Source organism: Heliangelus exortis, chromosome 15, assembly GCF_036169615.1.
Source record: "Heliangelus exortis chromosome 15, bHelExo1.hap1, whole genome shotgun sequence".
Lineage (NCBI taxonomy): Eukaryota > Metazoa > Chordata > Aves > Apodiformes > Trochilidae > Heliangelus > Heliangelus exortis.
This window is the reverse complement of record NC_092436.1, coordinates 8,163,234-8,182,619: the sequence shown is the minus strand read 5'-3', so window position 1 is coordinate 8,182,619 and position 19,386 is coordinate 8,163,234. Positions and strand designations below refer to the sequence as shown.

The window sequence follows — 19,386 nt, the reverse complement described above, 5'->3', positions numbered from 1 at the left end:
GCTTCTGCCATTGGGATCCTCACAAACATTTTCCTCTTCGCCTTTCTCCACTGCTTCGTGGTTCCAGTGCCTTTTGGCTGGGGTTTTGTGCAGCTGCTTCTGGAGCCTTTCAGTCCTATAGCTGGAGAGTTATCAGTTCCAGCTCTTTCTTTCATACCACACACGCTGCCATCAGGGTGACAGCAGCACCATTGGTTGCCCAGGCTCTGAGGCTTAGTGCTTGTGACAGTCCCCAGGAGCTGTGAGGGGCATTCATGTTGTGACATGGTTCACTCTGTTAAACCATCTGAATTTCAGTGTTTGTTTTCCACAGACCATCTCCAAGAGGCTGAGAGGGTAGTGAGACTTTAATCTTAAATGGGTTAAAGATGATATTGAATTGTTGAGGGCTGGTGGTGGTTTGCAGTTCAAGGAGAGTGGCCCAAGCCTTGGAATCTTGTTTTTTGTGCAGTAATAGTTAATAGCGATAGTAAGTCAGTGGCAGGGCTATTCTCTTACCTCCCCGTGCAGATGTGCATTGTTGTGTGGCTCCTTTCCTCATGTTGTCACACCTGTGCAGCAATTGCTTTGCAGCTGTCGCTGTATCAACATCTGAGTTCAGTTCCTGCTTCTGATAAAACTCCCTTTGTCTATTAATTTAGAGAGCGATATCAAAGGAGTTGCCAAGTACTCCTCTGGCAGGGTACATGAATACAGAATCATACAGCTCTTGACAAGAGGATTCATTTGTGGAAAGCTCATTCTGGGAGTCTGCAGCTTGTACAGTGCGTCTGCAGCTCTGATGTCTCATTGTCACAGGCCTCTTAATAAACCAGCTTCTGCTCTCATGTGCCTTTCATTCTGCAGGTACCTCAAACCACTGCTCGGTCAATTAGAGACTGCAGCAGGGAGAAGTGGTGGACCTGTGCTGAGCTGGGTAGCCATAGGTCCAAAGCATGTTCTTGACCCATTTGGCTATGGCCAGACTACTACCTGGTCCCTTGTGCTTGGCAGAGAGGTGTCACCTCTGGGTATCACCTGGAAGAAGGATATTGTAGTGAGGTGAGGGTTTGTCATTTCTCCTAGTAGCAAGCAACAGGACTAGAGGAAATAGTCTCAAGTTGTATCAGGGGAGGTTTAGATTGGATATTAAAAGAAATTTCTTCTCGGAAAGGTTTATTAAACACTGGAACAGGCTGCCCAGGGAGGTGGTTGAATCACCATCCCTGGAGATGCTTAAAAGGCAGATAGATGATGCTTAGGAATATGGCTTAGCATTGGCCTTAGTAGAGTTAGGTTAATGGTTGGACTCAGTGATCTTAAAGGTATTCCAGAACGATACTGGGATCAGCACAGTGTTCGGGAGTGGTGCGGGGCAGCTTCCTAGGGACTGTTTGACACCACGATGGTTGGCAGCAGGTACTGGTCAGAAGCCTTGCAGCCCTTCAGGAAGTCTGCAGAAACAGCTCCCATGTGCATCAGTGGTTAGCATGAAGCCAGTGTAGACCCCTGGGACTGACCTCTTCCTGCCAGATGCTGAGACAGGACCCAGGAGCCTTGTTGAGCTCAGCCTCTAGCGTTGCTCTTGGCTGGCTGTTGGCTGCAGGTACTGTGTCTTGTAGGCAATTTCCTCTGCTAAAGAGGACACCAAATAGCCTCTGACAGGGGTGATTGTCTCTGCAGTTGAGGTTTTCCAGTTTCTTACTGCAAAGTTTGTACAAGCAGTTTAGGACTGTGTGTCCTTAGTCACCGAATGCTGCATTTCCATTTAAAATTAGTAATTTACCACCAACTGTAGGTGGACAGGTTGGGCAGAATTGTCGATCTCCCAAGATTGCTTTTAAAAAAGCATCTAGAAGGGAGTAGTGCCTGCTGCTTTTCCCATCATAATTTTTGTGTGTTGTCTGACTAGGATAATGCAGGTTTGATCTGATCATTTATGTTTGACACATTGTGTTTTCTATGTCTCTTCTGTGTAACGCCCCACAGTGAGGACTTCAAGATGTGGTGACACTGAGCTGTGAGAGCAGGTTACAAGTGCTAATGCTGTAAGCAGTGTACTTCAGCAGCCTGTGTGTGGCTGGAGGAACTCTTGTGGCAAGTTCTCCACAGAAATCTGGAGCAGAGAGCCTCCCTTGAAATAAGAGAGTTGTTCCAGAGGCTCAGTGTCTGGGAGAAACGTGTTTTGTGAATCAGATTCTCAGTTTAAGGCCCAGTCCTTTAGCTTTTTGCATAGCTGCTTTGAGTCTACAAAGCACCCTCCTTCCCTTTAGGACATAAAAATCAGGATCAGACCCTTGTTTGGGAAAGTAAGTAATAAACCAAGTAATGCTCCAGTGGCATTGAGCATCTTGGCTGACCTCAGTTGCTTCTCCCTGAAATTATACCATTATACCAGACAGCAGTTTTGCTGCATGCTGTTTACACATCACTGCTTAGCCTTAAGAACAGGAAATTCTCATATATTTTCCCATAGGTTTATTATACATGCTTAATAGCAAAATAACTTGTAAAAATAATTGGGGGGTGGAGGAGGTGGGAGGTTCTTAAAGGTGAAAAAATCTTATAGCAAGCCTGACTAAGCAGAGATCTGGTTATGAGTGAGATGGCAGTAGTCTGCTGTGTCTTGGGAGCATTGGTAGAGTTAGGGAGCAGGCTGTATCTCTGCACATGGGCATTGGGGCACTGTTGGGGCTGTGTAACCAATGCAAAAAGGGAATATTGATAAGTGGTGGTGGCAACAAAGAGAACAAACACAGGCTGTGACATTTTGCACTGGTGAAAAGCCACTGCTAGTAATTTTGTGCAACATGGATTTTTAACAGTGTTGCTTCTCTTCTTGATCCATGTCCCCTCAGATGTCTGCTCCAGCCGCCTCCTCTAGAGAGGAGGAGCTCTCCAGACTCCCTAAGAACACAGCAGCCTCCTTTCATCCTGAGGGAAGCTCTGTTCCCAGACAGTGCCGCCTGTGTAGCATGGATCATGTCCAGAAACTGAAGAGCTCAAGTCAGGTGTTGAACTCTTGCTTTGCCCCATGAATTTTCCATCAGTTTCGCTTCTGAGCTTTCCTGATTAATGGAAGATTTGCCATTTTTCTGTGGTAGTACAGGTGATGTTTGACTTAGATGGTGTGCATGGCTGTGCAAGGAGGTTTCACTGTGATTGAGCAGGGCATGTTGCCTTTGGAAGAAGAATTAGTTATTAGTGCTGCACAGTTTACTCAGACAGTGTTGGTATTTCTGACCAGTATGTGATGAAGGGAGAACAAACATTTCCAAGAAAACTTAGGGTGAGTAGCTACTAGGCAGCACAGAGCTCTGCACCTAGAAAAAAACCAAGAGAATCAGCACAATTGACTGCCTGGCTAATTTTTTTCTTTTTCCTTAGGCTGATGGAAATGAAGGTGCTGGCAGGGCTGTGTTGGAGAACAGTTCTGCAGCTGCTGACCATGTGTTATGCCCACTGTGTGACCAAGGCTTTCCAGCTGCAGAGATTGAGCTGCATGCCATGTACTGCAACGGCGTTGGAGAGGAGGATGGCGGGGAGAGTCCAGGTCTGCCAAGTGCTGCTCTGTGTCTTTGCTTTTTGTGCTCGTCCCCTTACCTTGTTACTTGTGGCCAGGTGCTGCAGTCCTATCCCTGGGGGTTATTTGGTGCATGTTGTGGCATGTAGAGGGATTTGTTCACTCTGCCTTGTTCCATCACCAGGAAAGTGGTATCAGAGTTTCCAGCACCTCCTGCACAAAAGCACCTTCTCTCTAATGAAATTTGTAATTTGTCGCATTATTAGTCCCTTGGAAGCATATAAGCTGAATGTTATGTTAGGATCTAGCCTTGTATGCTTCAAGCAGTACTCATAAATGTGTTTTGTGAGGACCTGCAGAGCATCTGCTGGTCGTAGAAAATGGCAGGTTCCTGAGCCACGTGGGTGAGCATCCCTCAGGGCTCTCAAGAAAGGAGAATGTTTTGTAGCACTCCAGGCACGGCCTGTGCTCTGCAATGAGTCTGACATTTGTATGTTCAAAAATGGCTTGTTCAGCTGCAAGAGATGCAGAAAAGTTTCCCTCTTGTTCCTATAAAATTGAAAAATGATAGCTATTGATCTGGGAGCTTGGATTTTTCTCCTTCATGTGAAGAATGAGGCTTAGATGCATGGTCAGAATGCCCATATTAATCGTATTTGCAGTCTTCTCTCTATCAGTTTTCTGTAGCCAACCTTTGTAGAGCTGAAGTGAACAAATACACAAGTTGGTTATCAACATATTCAATGAGTTATGTTTTAGCTGCTGCTTGAAATGTAATGTCAGTGTTAGCACAATGACAGATGATATCAAAGTAGAAGCTTGCAATAAGATTAAGTTTTCAGGTTGTGAAAATATAAATTTCAGTTACATACTGGGTTATTAAATGCAACTTAAATCTATGATGTTTGAGCAAATTTGAGCTAGTACAAGATCTGTAACTTCTGCATTCCTTTAGCAGGAGGATGTTTCCCCATGTAATCTTAAAGAAGAGTTTATGTAGTTTTAAAATTCAAGGTCCTTGTTTACTAAATCTTTGGGCATATGATGTGCTGGGTGGATGGCTGATACTTCTGGGTGCTGAATTTTGGTGGGGAGTTCTCTCTGCAGGCACAAACCAGCCACTAATGCAAAGCATTCAGCTCAGGCAAATCACAAATTATCACAGCTTCTCTCCCATCCTCAACAGTGATAAAGGTATTATTCTGCTCCATTTTGCAGCATGGATTTTTAGTATGCATTTTAGCAGGAATGTCTTTGGCCCTGTGGTAATCTGGTCTCTTGTGTAGCTGGACTTTGAGTACATCCTTTGATCCTGGGGAATCCTGACTGTGATCAGGAAAAGGCTTTGAATTCTTTGGCAGTGTGAGGGAATTTGTTCTTTCCTTTGGTGTTGGCTTTCAGCAGGACAGAGTTCGAGGATGGCCTCTCCCCTCTGCTTCCAGACTGGTCTCCTTAGGTGTGTTTGTAAGGGTAGTTATTTCAGAATTGCTGCTCTGCTGCTCTGGCTTCTTCAGAACAATCCCCTTGTATGAAAACTAGCATAAAAATTGCAACAAAAGGGATTCTGGTCTACAGTAACAGCTCTAAGCAGAGCAATGGTTTTCAGATGAAATCACAGTCTTTTGGATTTTCTGTTGCCAGTTACTTTAGCATTTTCCCTGTAGAGACCAGGCTTTATTAGCCATAACAGCCTGTGATTCCTGTGTTGCATGCATGGAAAGTCTTTGCAGCACCATGGGCTGCCTGGACTGGGAGAAGCACATAATACAGGAATCCTTCTGGGGCTCTGGCTGGCAAGGCACCTCAGTCTGCTTCCCAATGGCTGTGCCAAGGCAGCAGTCACCCAGAAATGTCTGAGCTGATGGGCTGGTCAGTGGGGTTTGGGTTGAATAGGCAGGAATGATGTTTAGCTCTGAGCAGAGGCCAGACAGTGGCTTGTGCAGGTACAAAAGAACTCTGTTTTCAGAGCTGTTACCTTAGCACTCATCACTAGTACAAAATCCATAGGTAAAACTGACACAGGGGGAGAAAAAAAGAGGTAGGAGCATTGTTTTCTGAAGCAAATGTGTGAGTCCAGAATTTACCCTCTACTGCTGCAGCAATGTGTGCTCTTGGCTGGCTGCTGGCTTCCTTGAGAGCACAACAGCCTTGTGTGCCCTCTAAGCATGTCCCTATTGGTTAAGAAAAGATGGCTCTAGTTTTCCTTTGCTGCTCTGGATCTGGGCTTCCTGGTCTGTCATTGGATTTATTGGATTTCGTTCTGATGTCTCTAGAACTAAAGATTGTGCGATCCTGCAGACTGTAGCTGTCAGTGTTTTTAAAATTACAAAGGGACAGGTTCTTGCTGGTTTTACCTCTCTTCCCTCTCCTAATCATGCACCAAAGTCTTTCAGTGTTGTGATATTTAAAGACAGGTTTTCAAGTGAGTTAACTGGGCAAGGTGTGATACAGTTGCTTCCCCTATGTATGTAGACACTTGCCCTGGCTGGATGCCAGACCACCATATATCTGGGCAGTATGAAAATCTGATAATGAATTTCTGTTTTCCTGTGAGAGAGAAAAGCCTGCTGTTGCTTAGTACTATACCAGGCTGAGGAAGGTTCAGGTTTCCAGCTCAGTGACTGGTGTTAATTCCAAGTACATGAGTGATGTGCCACCACCTTCTTCCTTCACATGCTCGGATGAAGGGCTCATCTGTGTGACGGGGGCTCTCAGCTGGAGTCACTGCATCCATCACTTGCTGCTGCCAATGCAGGAATCTGCTGGTCTCAGTCTAGAGGTCAGGCTTGGCCACCACCAAGTATAGTCTCAAACTTTGGGCCATTCTCTGTTCCTCCATCGATGTGGTCTCAACCTCTCATTTCCCCTGTGAGCTCAAGAAAAACGAGCATTTGGTGTATCCCTTCCTCACAAAGCCTCAAATGCAACTTTACGCAGCTCTCAGTCTTCAGCAGCAGCACTGGTGCTATTAAAAAGCTCCTGACATCAACAGAAGTGGCACTGATACATCAGGAAGAGTAGCAGAACAGGTGCAGAGGAAAGCTTCATCACTTCTGAGAAAGGACAAGATGCAGGCAATGAGAGCCTGACATGGATAAGATCCCACACAAAACATGGTGCTGCTGGTAGAGAGATTGGGGAGGAAGATTGATGGATCAGATCCCTGGTGGGTCATGCATCCATGTGAGGAGCTTGGTGACTGTGCCCTCACAGCTCTGCATGTTCACCTGACTTGGCAGTTTGCTCCTCTTTCCCAGGGTGTGAGCTGGAGCCAGGCAGGCCAAGGATGACTTGCCAACCAGAAGAAATGCCGAGCCAGGGAAAAGGTTGTTCTTGGGCTACAGAGTGTGTCAGACCCAGTGAAAAGCATCACATCTGGAAGAGTTACAAAGCCAGTTAAAAGGCCTCTGTTACACAGTGGGTCTGCACTGCTCTGTGGTGAGGATTTTCCCCATAGCAAGTGTTTTCCCTTGTTCTGAACCTCCTTCCTGTGAGCAGCCACCATATCTTGATAGAGGTCGTGCTTTGCCAGCTGGCCCTGTTCTCTCTCCGGTGCCTCTGCTTCCAGCAGCACAGCTGGAGGTCTTCCCCTGGGCAGCTGTGGAGCTGGTCCCAGACATCTCTAATGGGCCTATTATGCCAGATGTGTTCACTGCTTTTGGAAGAAAATAGAACTGATTAACACCTGAGCTGATGCACGAGGCTCCTGAGACAGTGTTAAAGGAATATTAACGAGTGCTCGCTGATTTGGAGAGCAGCTTTCACCACACTGTCAAACATGCACAGTAGTTGGGATGTTGGGAGGTTGGATGGCCTGAGGGGTGGCCATGGTTGCCAGTCCTCCTAGTCGAGCTGCTGCTTCAAATGTGGGCCAGGCTAAGTTAAAGAGAGAGGTCTGCTTTGGTGGCTGTGAGAGCTGAGCAGTTGGTATCAGTCATTGCCTACAAGACAATACCCATGCCTGGGGAAATTCTCAACCTTGTTTCTTCAGTGTGGATGTCTCCTGTCAGCCCCAATGGTTGCTGAGCATCTTGCAGTACATTTGGCATTTGTGGCTGCAGATCAGTGATTGGTACTAAGGGAAAGGCTGTGTTGTATCAGCATCGTGATGGTTGGGCTTGCCTAACACTCTGGAGATAGGGCTTTGCTAAAACCCTGAAGGATTTTCTTTGTTCTGCAAAAAATATTGCACATCCCTTTCTTTATCACAGATGATGGGCCAGCAGTAACAGGTTTGTTGTGCCTGTATCTTGGGTATGGACTTTTCTCCTAATTGAGAGTGCAGTAAGCAATGTCACTGGGCTGGAAAGTAGCTGCCTGCATTGTCCCCTTAGGCAGCTTGCCTGAGAGTGCTTACCGTGACATCTGCTTTGGAGCTGGAGTCTTGAACGTCCCTGGTGCAGCAAGCTAAGCTATCTGATATGTTCCCTGAGGATCTTTGCTGGTGGCATGTCAACAGGAATACTCTGAGAGGAATTCAACTGAAAGAGATAACGCTCTGACATGATCCCTGCAAATGCCTAGAGAGCAGGTTTGGAAAGGCTGCTTGGGCTTGCTGAAGGAACAAAAATTGTTGGACCAGTCATCAGCATGCTGGTCAGCCAGGATCTTGCTGGCTACTCACATGTGTCAGAGCTGGGCCTTCCCTGCTGCTGCTGGAGATGCTTTGCCCTGGTAGAGGTCTTCATCCAGAGAACCCACAGAGCTGCGAGTGGATGGACAATAGCACAGATCACTGTGGTTCATATGGGCAGTGGGAAGAGCAGTGAGTATAGGCTGGTGGTTGTAACCTTCCCTTTCCAGCATGAGCTGTTTCCCTCTCCAGCAAGGAGGGCTGCAGGAGGGCTGGTGGCCCTCACCTGAGCTCTGCTTCCCCTGGAGCTCACAGTGACCACACTCCTTCCCCTGGGGTAGGCACAGGCACTTGGTTTGGCAGGGAGTGGAGCTGTGAGCTGCTAGAGCAGCTGTGAAACTCTTCTCCCAGGCTGCTTTGCTGCTGCACATCAGCTTTAAAATGACTGTAAACTGCACACTATGGCTGGCTGCTTCTGACTCCTGGGAAGGTAACTTTGGTATCCTCCAGAAAAAAGGAGAACTAGACAGATACATCTTCTGCTAGAAAGAAGACCCTGCCTGTCCCAGCCCGGTTTTCTTTGCCTCTACCATCACTTCTGCTGTAGCTCTGAGTGCAAGAGATTGTAAATTGTATTTGAACATGGTGTGGAGATGTTTTTGGGGTGGATGGCAGGTAACCCTTTGTTTTTCCTTCAGTGCTCACCCGGCATCAGAGGGAGGCAAGACGAAAAGCTGCCAGTGGAGAAAGTGGCCCAACATCCTTAGACACTGACAAGTAAGTAGGTATGGTTGCTTCTCTGAGATGGTTTCTGTGGTGCAGTTCTGGCTTGCCTGTGGATGTCTTTATTCCTGTACCAGTGCTGGCTATTAGCCTCATAGCAATGTTTCCCTAAGAAATTGCCTTCTCTCAGTGCCTCTTGTTGCAGCGCTGGCTATAATTACACTGAAGCAAGAGGAATTTGCTGTTCTCAGATTGTTTATTTTTGCACTAATTTCCCTTCATCCCAATCCATGGCAGGTCAGGGATGCCTGGTCTGTGGCCCCTGTAAGGGAAGCTGTAGCTAAAATGGTGCTTACTCAGCCAGTTTCTAATGAGAGATTTGAGCTCGGTAACCCCAGGAACAGAAGAGGCTAGGACAGGGAGGCTGTCAACATGGCACCTGTAGTGATATTCTTAATTAAATTAGACTTTCAGAATAGCAGTGGCTTTGTTTAATCTCTTTCCATGCATCCCCTCCTCCTACCACCCACACAAAGCATCATAAGAGTGGATCTGACAGTAAAATCCCTGCTATGGAAGCAATTTTGCTGTTAGAAACAGTGGATGGCAACATCACTAATGGAATTAGGCTAATTATAGAGAGGACAGCTTCTGTTTAGACACATTATATGGGTAATCAGCACTGACTGGAAAGAAAATACGGGAAAAGTACAGCAGAGTTTTGCCTGATGGGGCCTCTCTGTACACGTTTTAGAGCCTGGGGTGAGTTTTACTAGGGGAATACTGCTTATCAAACTGAAGACAATGCTGCTGGGGCTGGTCCCTGTGGGCTCATCTCTCCTTGGAGTCAGTCCATTCCTGAATAGCTCTCTGGGTGGATGCTTGAAGAACCAGTGCCCTCTTCTGCAGTGTTCAGTCCCTGCCGAGAGCTGGTGTGAAAGTAAGTGTAGCTGTGTAAATCCGTGTCTGACCTTCATCTCCCTTCACCCAGGATAATTACCTTCCCAAGGCACACTCAGTTGTTTTGAGTGAGCCTGGGCATCTTCTACACAAATAAGGGGGGCTGAGGAACGTGCTGTGCCAGCCCCCCAGCAGAAACTTGTGGTCTGCATTCCTCACCCAGCATTGCATGCTGTAAAATGGAGACAGTGCAGAGAGAGACTTGATTTACTAGTCAGACAAGTTCATCCAGCCCTGGTAAAATGTCTTTCTGATTTAACACACTTGGTTTGCTTTTCAGGCAGAATTTAACTCCCCTTTGCAAAGCCCTCACACTTCATTTCTGTGGATTTTGACAGGGTGCTTTATGTCTAGGGAGAAATCAGCGGTGTTTGAGATTAGTTAGATGAGCAGATTTGATTACTGTCCTGCTGCTGCAGCAGCAGGATACAAAGGAACAGACAGGGAAAACTGATAATCACTCAGTCTTTGCCATTGGTGCTGGCCTGACCCCACTGAGCAAGACCTGGTCTGCTGACACGTCTTCTTCATGGCATGTCCTGGAGGAGGAATGTCACTGCTGGTGGCTGGGACCCCAGTGAATCCTAATGCAGTGCTCTGTCCTTTGCTGCCTGGCAGGTTTGAGAAGTGCTACCTCTGTAAGTCACTGGTGCCACTGCTGCAGTATCAGAGGCATGTGGACAGCTGCCTTCAGGCTGCTAGGCAAGCTCAGGGAACCAGGAGGCTGCGAAGCACCAAGGTGAGGGGCAACCCTGCAGACCATCTCTTCTGCTGTGTGCTGGGTTTGGGACTGGGTTGGCAGCAGGAGCAGTTTTCCTATTTGATGGGTTGTGCTGACCTGGTGTAGCATTGCCTGCCTCGGTGTGCTGCCAGGGATGGAGAACACGTTGCCCTCTCTCTCACGATGCTCTGTGGGAGCATGGACCAGTCCCTGGGGTGAGCTAATCCAGCAGAGCTGCCAGGAACCTCTCCAGCAGGCAGGCAGCCAGGGCTGTCCTGCTGCCAGACAGTGTGCCTCAGTCCTGCAGACTTTTCAGCTGAATATAGATGGAGGGCAGTGTCAGGGTGACAGGCATAGCTGACTCCATCCACAAGCCCTTTCCCATGGGGAGGGCTTCAGAGCTGGATCAGGGAGCACCACTCTGTGCCAGGAGCAAGTTGTAGTATCCCTGTGGGGGAATGAATATGCTGGAGGTATAATGGGTGTGGGGAATGTGCTTTGCTAGGGGGACGTGGGAGGCAGGAGTGTGGGTAGCATCTGGCTCACAATCACCCACCAGGTGTTGGCACCCACTGTGCTTTTCCTGCTCGTGGTGGTCCCAGGGCAGCACAGAGGGTCCTTCTGGGTCTTCCTGCTGAGTCCTGTGGGCAAAGTCCTAGTGCTACAGCTTTGTCTGTGCTCAGAAATGTGATTCTCAGCGTGAGGATGCAACATGATGTCTTAGTTTTGTATAATCCTTTAAATCCATCACAGGCCTCAGCCCTTTGGGGATTAAGATGCAAATGATGAGATTTCTGGTTGATGCATTTCACTGGGATACAGCCAGACATTGTGTGGTTCAGAGTACTGCAGGGCACTGCTGCTCCTGCATGTCACTGGCTCCATGGGGGCTGTTTGTCCCTCTGCTCCACAGCTGGCTGGCATGTGGGGTCCTGTACACAGGCATGGGCACAGGGGAAAGGTGCTGGAGCTTGGATGCTCTTTGGGATGCCTTGACAAGTCTCTGTGCTGCCTCTGGTCATGCCTTGTGCTATGGTGGCAGCTAACCAGGGTGATCAGATTGTACCTGGGCTGGGCTGTTGGAAAGTTTCCTATGGCACTCCTGGGCTTGTGGGTTCCTGACACAGCCCATTCTGTGGTGCCCTGCAGCTGCAACCCTGCAGCCAGGATGCCAGCTCCTTCTAGGGCAGTTCTGGGGACAGGGAGTGGCCAGGAGAAGGGGCTTTGGTGGGCCAGCGAGGCTCAATACAGCCAGGAAGCTGCATCTTCCCAGGGGCTGAGAGGGGGCATGAGGTGTGTTTCTTGTGAGGGTTGGATTAGATGATTTTTCAAGGTCCCTTCCCAACCCCTGACTTTGTTATTTTCTCATCTGGCTGTACCCTGGGTGAAGGCTCTTCCCTGCATTACTAAGCCCCTGTGCCCTTGGACTGAGCAGGCTGGGGCCCGTCCTCAGGGTCACAGGGCTGGGGATGTGCCCTGGTGCTCAGATTTCTCTGTTGCAGCCCCACGCTCACTGGGCTCTGGGATGGCTTCCTGCACCCTGGCCACCCTTCTTACTGGGCTCTGCTGTAACTGCTCTCAGCTGCCTCTGCTGATGCACCGCTCAGGCTGGACACCAGGCAGTGTCCTTCTCATTAGTGGCCAGCACTGCTCAGCTGGAAGCCCTGGAAATGCAGCCACTTGTGCCAAGCCTGGTGCTGGGGATTGGGAGAACACGGGGCCATGGGACTGCCCTGGCTATGGCAGCACTGTGACAATGGTTTTCTTCCTTGGCAGGATGCTGGAAGGCAGGAGAGGGGACTCCTCAGGATGCTGGAGCTCTCAGAGAGCGGGTCTGCAGGTGGGAAGCTGCTTTCTGTGCCTCCCTGGGTCAGGGCTGCCCTTTCCCTGCTCTCCTCTTGTGGTCCTGCAAGTTCCCCTGGAAGGATTCTGCTCTTCCTGAGCAGAGGAGGAAGCTATGGGCTTGGATGGATATTGTCACCCCCAGCTGGCTGCACCCATCACTGCCTGTGCCTCTGCAGGTGCCCAGAGCCCTTGCAGGGGTGGGAGGGTACTCTTGGTCACTGCACCAAGAGATGCCCAGTTCCTGGGGGCTGGCAGGGTGCTCCCCTCCCTGCCTGAACATTGGCACTTTCCCCCACGGGTCCAAGGACAGGAGGAGATGAGTGGGAAGAAATTCAGCAGCATGTGAGAGAATTGTGCATGGCTTGCAGCCGGGGGTGGCCAGGCAGGGCTGACCTCTGCTCTTTTTGCAGGTGGTGATGCGGGGACCACCCTCTCTGAACTAGGAGACCAACAGTCCCCTCCTGCACTCTCAGACAGAGCTGGGGGGGCAGCAGCACACAGCCCCAGCTCCCTTCAGCACCTTCCTTTTGACATCTCCTCTGCAAAACCCTCCTCGGAAGCCATGGACTGTGCAGTGGACTTGGAGCCACACGCAGCTCTTCACTTGGGCAGTCAGCAACAGACCAAAGGCTGCCGGCGGAGAAAACGCAAGTTCTGAGGCCGGTGGTGCAGAGGGAACCCCCCCCCCCCGGCTCCCTGCACCCCAGCAAGGGTCTGTGTGGCACCATAACCCTGCTTCAACTGCAGCCTTCTTCTCCCACCCCCCTTTTCTATGTTTTATACAACCTGTGCAGGGAGTGCTGGGTGGAGAAGTGACTGTGTGTTTTATAGGTGCCTGTGCAGCTTTGCTCTCTGTTAAAGAAATGGAAATATATTTATGTATGTTTTTATGAAACTGCAGCAACACGGAGGAGATGTGCTGTCTTTCTCTGGGGAATGGGAGGCACTGGAGGGAGGTGCGTCCAAAATCGCACTTCCCGAGGTCAGTCCTCGGGCTCTGGAAAGTGGTGGGAGCTCGGGGGCTGCGGTGCCCTGTGTTGGGGAGCGGCACAGCGGTGCCTTTCCCTACTGGGAGTGCGGAGGGCACCTTGGTGCCGGATGACAGAGACCGGTGGAGCTACGGCCGCAGTGTCCCCATGTCCTTGGGGCCTCCCCGCCCGCCGGGCGGCTCGGCTGTCAGCCGGGTCCCCGTGTCAGGAACGGCTCTGCCTGCTCCAGCCAGCGGCGCGTTCAGGGGCGGGATGGAGCCCCGGAGGGCATCTTCGCCCCGCCGGGGAGCCCCTCACCGGGAACGGGCGGAACTCATCACTGTGCTGCTTAATTAACGGGACGAGCTGACGCGGAGCTAATTGAAATTCGGATTTAAATGTAAAAGCGATAATGGGAAGCGCGAGAGACGCTGCGGGGAGGGGGGGGGAGAGGCCCCTCCCGCGGGGGCTCCCCCCGGCAGCACGCGGGGCCGCTTATTGGCCAGCGGCGCGGCGCGGCGGCCAATGGGGGCGGGGCGGGGCGGGGCGCCTGCGGGCGCTGCTTCTGTTACCGGGGCAACGACAGCGGCGTTAGCAACGGTTCCCCCACCAGCGGCCCCCTCGCCTCTCCCCCCCCCCCACCACCGGCCTGCCCGCCACCGGCCCCGCCACCGGGCCCTCCACCATGGCCAGCCCCTCCCGTCGCCACTCCCGTCGCCACTCCCGGTCTCAGCCTGGCCGGTACGGCAGGATAGCCAGTGTCGCCTGGGAACAGAGCCCCGCCACCCCCCATTGCCCGGTCCTGAACCGGCTCCGGCCCGGCGGCGGTAGAGCGAAGTCAGGCTTGGGGAAGCCGTAGTCGGGTCTGGGGATAGGGCTGAGCAGGCTTCCCCTGTTACCCCGGTGTTGCATCTCCCCGGGGAGGGGAGATACCAGCCTCTGACCTTGCAGGTGGAGGGAAGACATGGGCAGGGCAAGGCAGTGCCAGCGCCCTTCTCCCGCAGCCCCCGAGGACGGTCCCCACACCCTCGTCGTCATCGGGCGCCGCTTCCCCCTCTACTCCCGGCTGCCGGGTGGAAGCAGGGATGCGGAGGGGAGGTGGGAGGCCCTGCTCGTGTGTCCTGTCCTCTTGCAGGGTCGGGGCTCAGCAGGTGACTTGCCACATCTCTCACTACAGCTCCTCACTAGCTCATCAGCTGGGCAACCAGGATGATGGTCCTGCCTGTGCACCGGTAATGAAAGTCCTATCACTGCCCCTTGCCCAGTGAGGGCCCCCCTGCCCTTTCAGCCTGTCCTAATGAGCCATCCCCCAGATGCAACGAGCCCTACTGTCACTCACCATCCCACTGGAGATGCTGCAGCTGGTGAAGAGCCGCATGATGGAGGCCATGCTCAAGGGGCTGAGCCGTGAGACCCATGCACAGTCCTGTGTGCAGATGTTGCCCACCTTCATCTGCTCCACACCCGATGGCACTGGTAAGGCAGCTGAGCCTGGGGACGTGCTGCTCAGCTCCCTGCAGCTCCACACACTTTGATGGATTTGGCCTTGCAGGTGCTGGGGAGGACTGGTCTCTGGTCAGCCATGGGGTTGCACCGTCTCTGCCAGCCCCCAGTGCAGGGTCAGAGGCCAGGAACTGCCTTCCTTAGGCTTTGTGGTCATCTCAGGCTCTTTGGAGCCTCCCCTGTGGGTGACTGACTGTCCATGGGACAGGGTGAAAAAAAGATTTGGGGGATCTGCCACAGAGCAGGTCTGCTTCACACCACCTCTGCTCCTCTGCAGAGAAGGGGAACTTGCTGGTGGTGGAGCTATGCCAGAAGCATGTCCGGACCCTGTGGGTGAAGCTCCTGGGAGATGGCAACCACAGCCCTGAAATTATGTACAAAATTTTTGACGTACCAGAGAGCGTCATGCAGGGCAAGGGGGAAGAGGTATGAGGAGGCCATGGCAGAGGGTGGCTGGTGCTGGGCTACCCAGCAGCCTGGAGGCTCAGCAGGGTTCCAGGCCAGTGCTGGGCCTCTGGGCTGCTTCCTGCAGCCTGGGTACAAGATGAGGGGAGTAGCCAGTCACTCAACGTTGTATTTGCAGCTCTTTGGCTTCATTGCACAATGTGTGCGCCAGTTCCTGTCTGGCATCGACAGCCCCCAGACTCCCATCCCCTTGGGCTTTGTCTTCCCCTTCAGCTGCAAGCAGAAGAAGCTGGATGAGGTGAATAGACCCTGCCCTTGGCTGCAGCCACTTTCTCCCTGGCACATCAGGTGCTGGCCCTGGTGGCAGAGGTCTACAGCTCAGCCATGTGCTCTCCACAGGCTGAACTCATCTCCTGGTCCAAGGGCTTTTGCTGCAGTGATGTGGAGGGAAAGGACGTTGTGCAGTTGCTGCAGAAAGCCATCAACAGTCAGGAGGTTGGGGTCCATGAGGAAGAGCAGCCTGGATAGCGGCTGCTCCTATGGGGGGATTGACCATGCTCTTTCTCTGCCTCTGGCCAGATCTACAACGTGGATGTTGTTGCCCTATTGAATGACACTGTAGGTACCATCATGACCTGCAGCTCGGGGGACAAACCCTGTGAGATCGCCTTAGTAGTGGGTGAGCAGCAGGAATCATGTGTGCCAGAATGGTGAGTGCTGGGGAGGTTGTGCCAGTGCTCTCACCCCCTTTTCCCCCACAGACACGGGCACCAACAGCTGCTTCATGGCCGAGGCACAGCTGGTGGAGATGGTGGAGGAAACCAGTGGGCGGATGTGTGTCAACACTGAGTGGGGCTCGTTTGGGGAAGATGGCTCCCTGAATGACATCCTGACCCCTTATGACCAACGTGTGGACCAGGAATCCTGCGACCCTGGGTTGAAAAGGTGCTCCCACCCTCATGCAAGGGCGAAGTCCTGGGACTCCCCATCCACCCCTGAGCATACCAGGCCACACCAACAGGAGCACATGCTCCCCTGTGATGCTCCTGGGTGCTCTCAAAGGGCTGAGGAGTGCTGGAGGGGGATGACTGACCCCCTGCTTGGGCTCCACGTAGGTTTGAGAAGCTGGTGGGGGGCCTGTACCTGGGGGAGATTGTCCGGCACGTGCTGATATCCCTGACTGCAGAGAAAGCACTCTTCGTTGGGAGCAATGTCACTAGCCTGAGGACCAAAGATGTGATCAGGACAGAGCAGGTCCTTGATATCATCGAGTGAGTGTCTGGACACCAGGAGCTGCAGCAGGTGGGAGGAGTGGGGATGGATGTGTGGGTGGCCCTGTGAACCAGCACTGTGCTCTCCCTTCCAGTGGCGAGGACGGCATGGAGACAGCAAGGAAGATTTTGGAGGCTCTGGGGCTGAGCCCCAGTGAGCGGGACTGCTGCCGGGTGCAGCAGGTCTGCCGGGCCGTGGTCAGTCGTGCTGCCGCGCTCTGTGCCGCCGGGCTGGCCGCCATCCTCACCCACATGCGCCAGGCCCGGGATCTGGATCAGCTCTCAGTCAACGTGGGGGTGGAAGGACAGCTGTACCAGAGGCAGCCCAGGTGAGGAGAGACCCCAGGGTCCCAGCCTGGCGGGATAACTTGAGCCCATCCTTCGCTGTCTTCTTCCCCTAGCAGGTTTGGGGAGATCCTGCAGAGCGTGACAGGGCTGCTGGCCCCTGAGTGCACCACCACCCTCCTGCATGCAGTGGATGGGACTGGGCGGGGGGCAGCCATGGTGACAGCAGTGGCTTTACGCCTGGCGGCCCAGCGCCGTGAAGTGGACCAGCTGCTGGCACCGCTGCGGCTCAGCTACGATGACCTTAAGCACGTCCAGGCGCTGATGAGGCAGGAGATGGAGCTGGGGCTGGGCCGGGACACCCACGCCAATGCTTGCGTCCGCATGCTGCCCACCTATGTCTGTGCCACCCCCGATGGCAAAGGTGAGGGGCAGGGACCTGGAGAAGGGGGGTGCCAGGAGGGCTGTGGCTGCGCTGACACCCTGTGCCTGCTTGTCACAGAGCAAGGTGAATTCCTGGCGCTGGACCTGGGGGGGACCAATTTCCGGGTGCTGGTGGTGCATGTGGGGAAGGAAGGCATCCGTATGGCCAGTGAGATCTATGTCATCCCGACCACAGCCATGACAGGCACTGGCGAGGCGGTGAGGCTGGAGGGTCTGTGGCTGGGGGATGGGGAAAGGGGTGGGAATTGCTTCCCCCTTTCACTACCCACAGGCCCGGGAAGGGGCTGGTAGACCTCCATGGCATCTCCCTACCTGGGACCTTGAGACTATCACCACACCCCGCAGCTCTTTGACCACATCATGGAGTGCATCATCGACTTCCAGCAGAAGCAGGACCTGATGGCGCAAGTCTTGCCACTCGGCTTCACCTTCTCCTTCCCCTGCCAGCAGCTGGGTCTGGATAAGGTGAGGAGGGGCCTCCAGCCCCAGAGGGATGGGGACATCCCTGGGGTGTGAGGCAGCTGCCTGGCTCCTGCTCCTTCCTCTCTTGCAGGCAGTGCTGCTGAACTGGACCAAAGGCTTCAATGCCTCTGGCTGCGTTGGGGAGGATGTGGTCCGGCTGCTGAGGGAGGCTGCCCAGCGCAAAGAAGTAGGGAAGGACTGGGACCCCATACCCTGTGCCACCCTGCACCCAGGCAGTGCCAGCCCCAGGAGCCAGCTGGGTGACACTAAGCCACATGTGTCCTTGTCTCTGGTTTGGCAGCACTTAGGGCTGAAGGTGGTGGCTGTGATCAACGACACGGTGGGAACCATGATGTCCTGTGGCTATGATGATCCAAATTGTGAAATCGGCCTCATTGTGGGTAAGGAGCCCCTTTGCACCAGTGGGTCTCCCATCCCATCACCACCCACTCAGCCTGCCCAGCATAGTCCTGGGGTGGCAGGTGGCTGTGCCAGGGCTGTGGGGAAGGGGTTGGGGTGACACCAGTGAGCGGCCTGCAGGGACAGGGTCCAATGCCTGCTACATGGAGGAGATGAGGAACGTGGGAACCGTGGAGGGGGAGCAGGGACGCATGTGCATCAACATGGAGTGGGGGGCCTTCGGGGACAACGGCTGCCTGGGTAGCATCTTCACCACTTTTGATGAGCTGGTGGATGAGAAAACAATTAATGCGGGCAAGCAGAGGTGGGTGAGGGTCCTGGGGTGGGGAGGGAGCCAGGGGGGTGGGGTGGCTGTGAATAACTAAAGCTGTGCCTGGAGCAGGTTTGAGAAGCTCATCAGTGGCATGTACCTGGGTGAGATTGTGCGCCACATCCTAGTGGCAATGGTAGAGAAACAGCTGCTATTCCATGGCAAGCCCTGCTCCAGTCTCATGGAAAGAAACATCTTTCAGACCAAGTTCCTCTCCACCATCGAGGTGTGAGTGCTGTGCTCCAGTGGGACCCCTAGCCCAGGGTGGGGGATGTGGAGCAGAACCCTAGGAAGGGGGGCCATGCTACATTGGTGGGAATGCACGCAGGGTGCAGCAACCTCCATCACATGGGATGAGATCAGTGATGGGGATTACGGTGGGGACCATGGTTCTAATATTGCCTCTGGTCTGGGACAGTGATGGGCTGGCCCTGCGGCAGGTCCAGGGCATCCTGCAGGACCTGGGGATCCAGGCCAGCTTTGAGGACAGTGTACTGGTGCGAAAGGTGTGCCATACTGTGTCCCTACGGGCAGCCCAGCTCTGTGCTGCAGGCTTGGCTGCCGTGGTGGAGAAGATGCGGGAGAACCGTGGCCTAGACAAGATGGCTGTCACCGTGGGGGTGGATGGCACCTTGTACAAGCTGCATCCATGGTGAGTGGAGCTAGGGGTGGCAGGCACCTACTGAGGAGTGTACCACAGGGATGAAAGTGGCCCAGGGGGTGCAGGGCAATGCCCTCACTTCCCCCTTCTATCCCCCCAGCTTCTCCCAGAACGTCCAGGAGACGCTGCGGGAACTGGCACCCAACTGCAACGTCACCTTCCTGCAATCAGAGGATGGCTCAGGGAAAGGGGCTGCACTTGTGGCAGCCGTGGCCTGCCGTGGGGCTGAGCTCTAAGGGAGAGCCACCACTGTCACCCCAATAAAGTGCTTTGTTCTGCATCTCTGATTCCTGTGGATGGGGGGGATGCAGCATGGGAGGGGGCACTGCACGG

The 19,386-nt window shown here is 53.1% G+C and overlaps 2 protein-coding genes across 16 annotated transcripts in view; both read left to right on the top strand.

Moving 5' to 3' along the window:
* The window catches only part of UIMC1 (ubiquitin interaction motif containing 1), a 38,723-nt gene extending 25,499 nt beyond the window's left edge, over nucleotides 1-13,224 (top strand). For 8 of the 13 annotated variants that reach the window (XM_071758917.1, XM_071758913.1, XM_071758916.1 and 5 more), the window contains 5 exons: nucleotides 3,367-3,532; nucleotides 8,774-8,852; nucleotides 10,377-10,497; nucleotides 12,256-12,319; nucleotides 12,735-13,224. In XM_071758917.1, the coding sequence (XP_071615018.1) occupies nucleotides 3,367-3,532; nucleotides 8,774-8,852; nucleotides 10,377-10,497; nucleotides 12,256-12,319; nucleotides 12,735-12,982 (678 nt within the window). In that variant the 3' untranslated portion in view covers nucleotides 12,983-13,224. Of the gene's footprint in view, nucleotides 1-2,837; nucleotides 2,991-3,088; nucleotides 3,258-3,366; nucleotides 3,533-8,773; nucleotides 8,861-10,376; nucleotides 10,498-12,255; nucleotides 12,320-12,734 lie in introns of those variants that run through there. The other 5 variants (XM_071758920.1, XM_071758919.1, XR_011728878.1 and 2 more) reach the window with 4 other exon arrangements.
* A 688-nt stretch (nucleotides 13,225-13,912) lies between these two features.
* HK3 (hexokinase 3) lies at nucleotides 13,913-19,333 on the top strand. Of its 3 annotated transcripts, none has more exons than XM_071758906.1 (20): nucleotides 13,913-14,033; nucleotides 14,244-14,390; nucleotides 14,470-14,524; nucleotides 14,606-14,768; nucleotides 15,073-15,221; nucleotides 15,379-15,498; nucleotides 15,600-15,695; nucleotides 15,780-15,879; nucleotides 15,962-16,145; nucleotides 16,316-16,471; nucleotides 16,567-16,800; nucleotides 16,876-17,180; nucleotides 17,259-17,398; nucleotides 17,546-17,665; nucleotides 17,754-17,849; nucleotides 17,964-18,063; nucleotides 18,203-18,386; nucleotides 18,465-18,620; nucleotides 18,811-19,044; nucleotides 19,154-19,333. In XM_071758906.1, the coding sequence occupies exons 1-20, from the start codon at nucleotides 13,978-13,980 to the stop codon at nucleotides 19,287-19,289; spliced, it is 2,931 nt and encodes a 976-aa protein (XP_071615007.1). In that variant the 5' UTR covers nucleotides 13,913-13,977; the 3' UTR covers nucleotides 19,290-19,333. The 3 variants fall into 3 exon arrangements, with proteins under 3 accessions (XP_071615007.1, XP_071615008.1, XP_071615005.1); XM_071758904.1 differs by having other exon boundaries at nucleotides 13,914-14,033; nucleotides 16,873-17,180; XM_071758907.1 differs by lacking the exon at nucleotides 18,811-19,044 and having other exon boundaries at nucleotides 16,873-17,180.
* The last annotated feature ends 53 nt before the right edge of the window (nucleotides 19,334-19,386 follow it).